At 66.6% G+C, this 1,585-nt stretch overlaps 1 protein-coding gene across 1 annotated transcript; it reads left to right on the forward strand.

Annotated features, from left to right (window-relative positions):
• Positions 1-4: 4 nt before the first annotated feature.
• Positions 5-1,260, forward strand: LOC104133960 (chymotrypsinogen 2-like; the record flags this gene model as incomplete). The annotated part of the gene is made up of 3 exons (XM_009647435.2): positions 5-36; positions 149-227; positions 1,080-1,260. Coding segments are annotated over 3 exons (292 nt in total), but the record flags the coding sequence as incomplete, so codon positions are not given.
• Positions 1,261-1,585: the final 325 nt, after the last annotated feature.

The raw sequence follows: 1,585 nt of genomic DNA on the forward strand, positions 1-1,585 counted from the left end.
GAACTGGGTGGTCACTGCTGCCCACTGTGGCGTCAGGTAGGCACTGGCTCTACGCCAGCCGGCCCGGGGCTGGGCATGGGCATGGGGTCCCCAAGGAAGCCCCTATCCCCGTGTCAGTGCCCGGTGCTCAGTGCCTGCCCGTGCCCAGGACCACTGACACCGTGGTGGTGGGTGCGTACGACCAGCTGTCGCCCTCCCCTGACGAACAGAGGCTGACCATTGAGAAGGTACTGGTGCCATGGCCACCACGGGGAGCCCTGTGGGTCTGGGTCACTCTTGTCGTGGGGGTTGGGTCCCCAGGGAGTCCCTGGTCCCCTTAGCCTGAGGCTTGGGTCCCCTGGGGTGTCCCTGCTCCCCCTCATCCCGGGGGTCAGGATCCCATCCCGAGGACTGCAAGGGATGGGGGTCAGGGACCTGCCCTGGGGGGGGTCCTGAGCAGCCCCAAGGTCTCCAGCCATCGGCATCTCTGGGTGGAACATGGGCTCGTTGGTAGATCTGTCATCCTGAGGATTGGGGTCTGGTCCCTGGCACCCATTGGTGCCTGGGGTTGTCACCTGCTCCCTGGGTGCAGCTCAGCTGGGGATTTGGAGTTTGCCGCCCCCGGGGTCCCCCTGACTCCCTCTTGGTGCTCCTGGTCCCTGGAGTGTCCCCATTGCCCCATGCCTCAGGGGCAAGGGTTTGCTCCCCAGGTCCCCTTCAGCCCAGCTCTTGGCGTCTTGTCCCCGCTGGTGTCCCTGCTCCTTGGGGCGGCCCTGGGGTGTCCCTGCCACCCTTCTGTCCCTAGGTTGGGATCTGCTCCCCAGGTCCCTTTCAGCCCAGGGCTTTGGGTCTGCTCCCTGGGATCCCCATGAGTCCCCACTGCGTCCCTGCTCCTCTGTGCCCTTGGGGCTGGGATCTGCACCCCAGGGGCCCCGTCAGCCTGGCACCCACAGGGCGATTCCCCGGGGGCCCCCGTCAGTCCCCAGGGTCGCTGTCGGTCCCTGGGATCCCCATCAGTCCCCATCAGACCCTGTGGAGTCCCCGGTGCCCGGCACCCTGGCTGGGGGTGCGGGCGCTGGGAGCGGTGCCCCCTGCTCCAGGTCTTCAAGAACCCCAGGTTCAACATGCTGACCATCCGCGATGACATCACCCTGCTCAAACTGGCCACCCCGGCGCGGCTGTCGGCCAGTGTGTCCCCCGTCTGCCTGCCCCAGGCCACTGACGACTTCCCAGGGGGCATGACCTGCGTCACCACTGGCTGGGGGCTCACTGACCCCAACGGTACCGCACCTCCCTGTCCCCATCCCCATCCTCATCTCCACCCCAAGTCCTGTCCTCATCTCCATCCCTGTCCTCATCCCAATCCTCCAGCCTCATCCTCACCCCCAAACCCCGTCCTAAAACTCATTCCCAATCCCCACACCCGATCCATTGCCATACTCATCTCCATCCCAACACTGGTCCTCATCCTCCTCATCATCCCCATCCCCACCCCCTTCCCCATCCCCATCACATCCCCATCCCCGTCCCTGTCCCCTTCCCCTGGGCACCCGGGGGCCGTGTGGGCGCTGATGCCCCCCGCTCGCCCGCAGCCCAACACACGCCG

The sequence above is a fragment of the Egretta garzetta genome, unplaced genomic scaffold (assembly GCF_000687185.1).
Source record: "Egretta garzetta isolate BGI_Z169 unplaced genomic scaffold, ASM68718v1 C8723082, whole genome shotgun sequence".
Taxonomy (NCBI): Eukaryota; Metazoa; Chordata; class Aves; order Pelecaniformes; family Ardeidae; genus Egretta; species Egretta garzetta.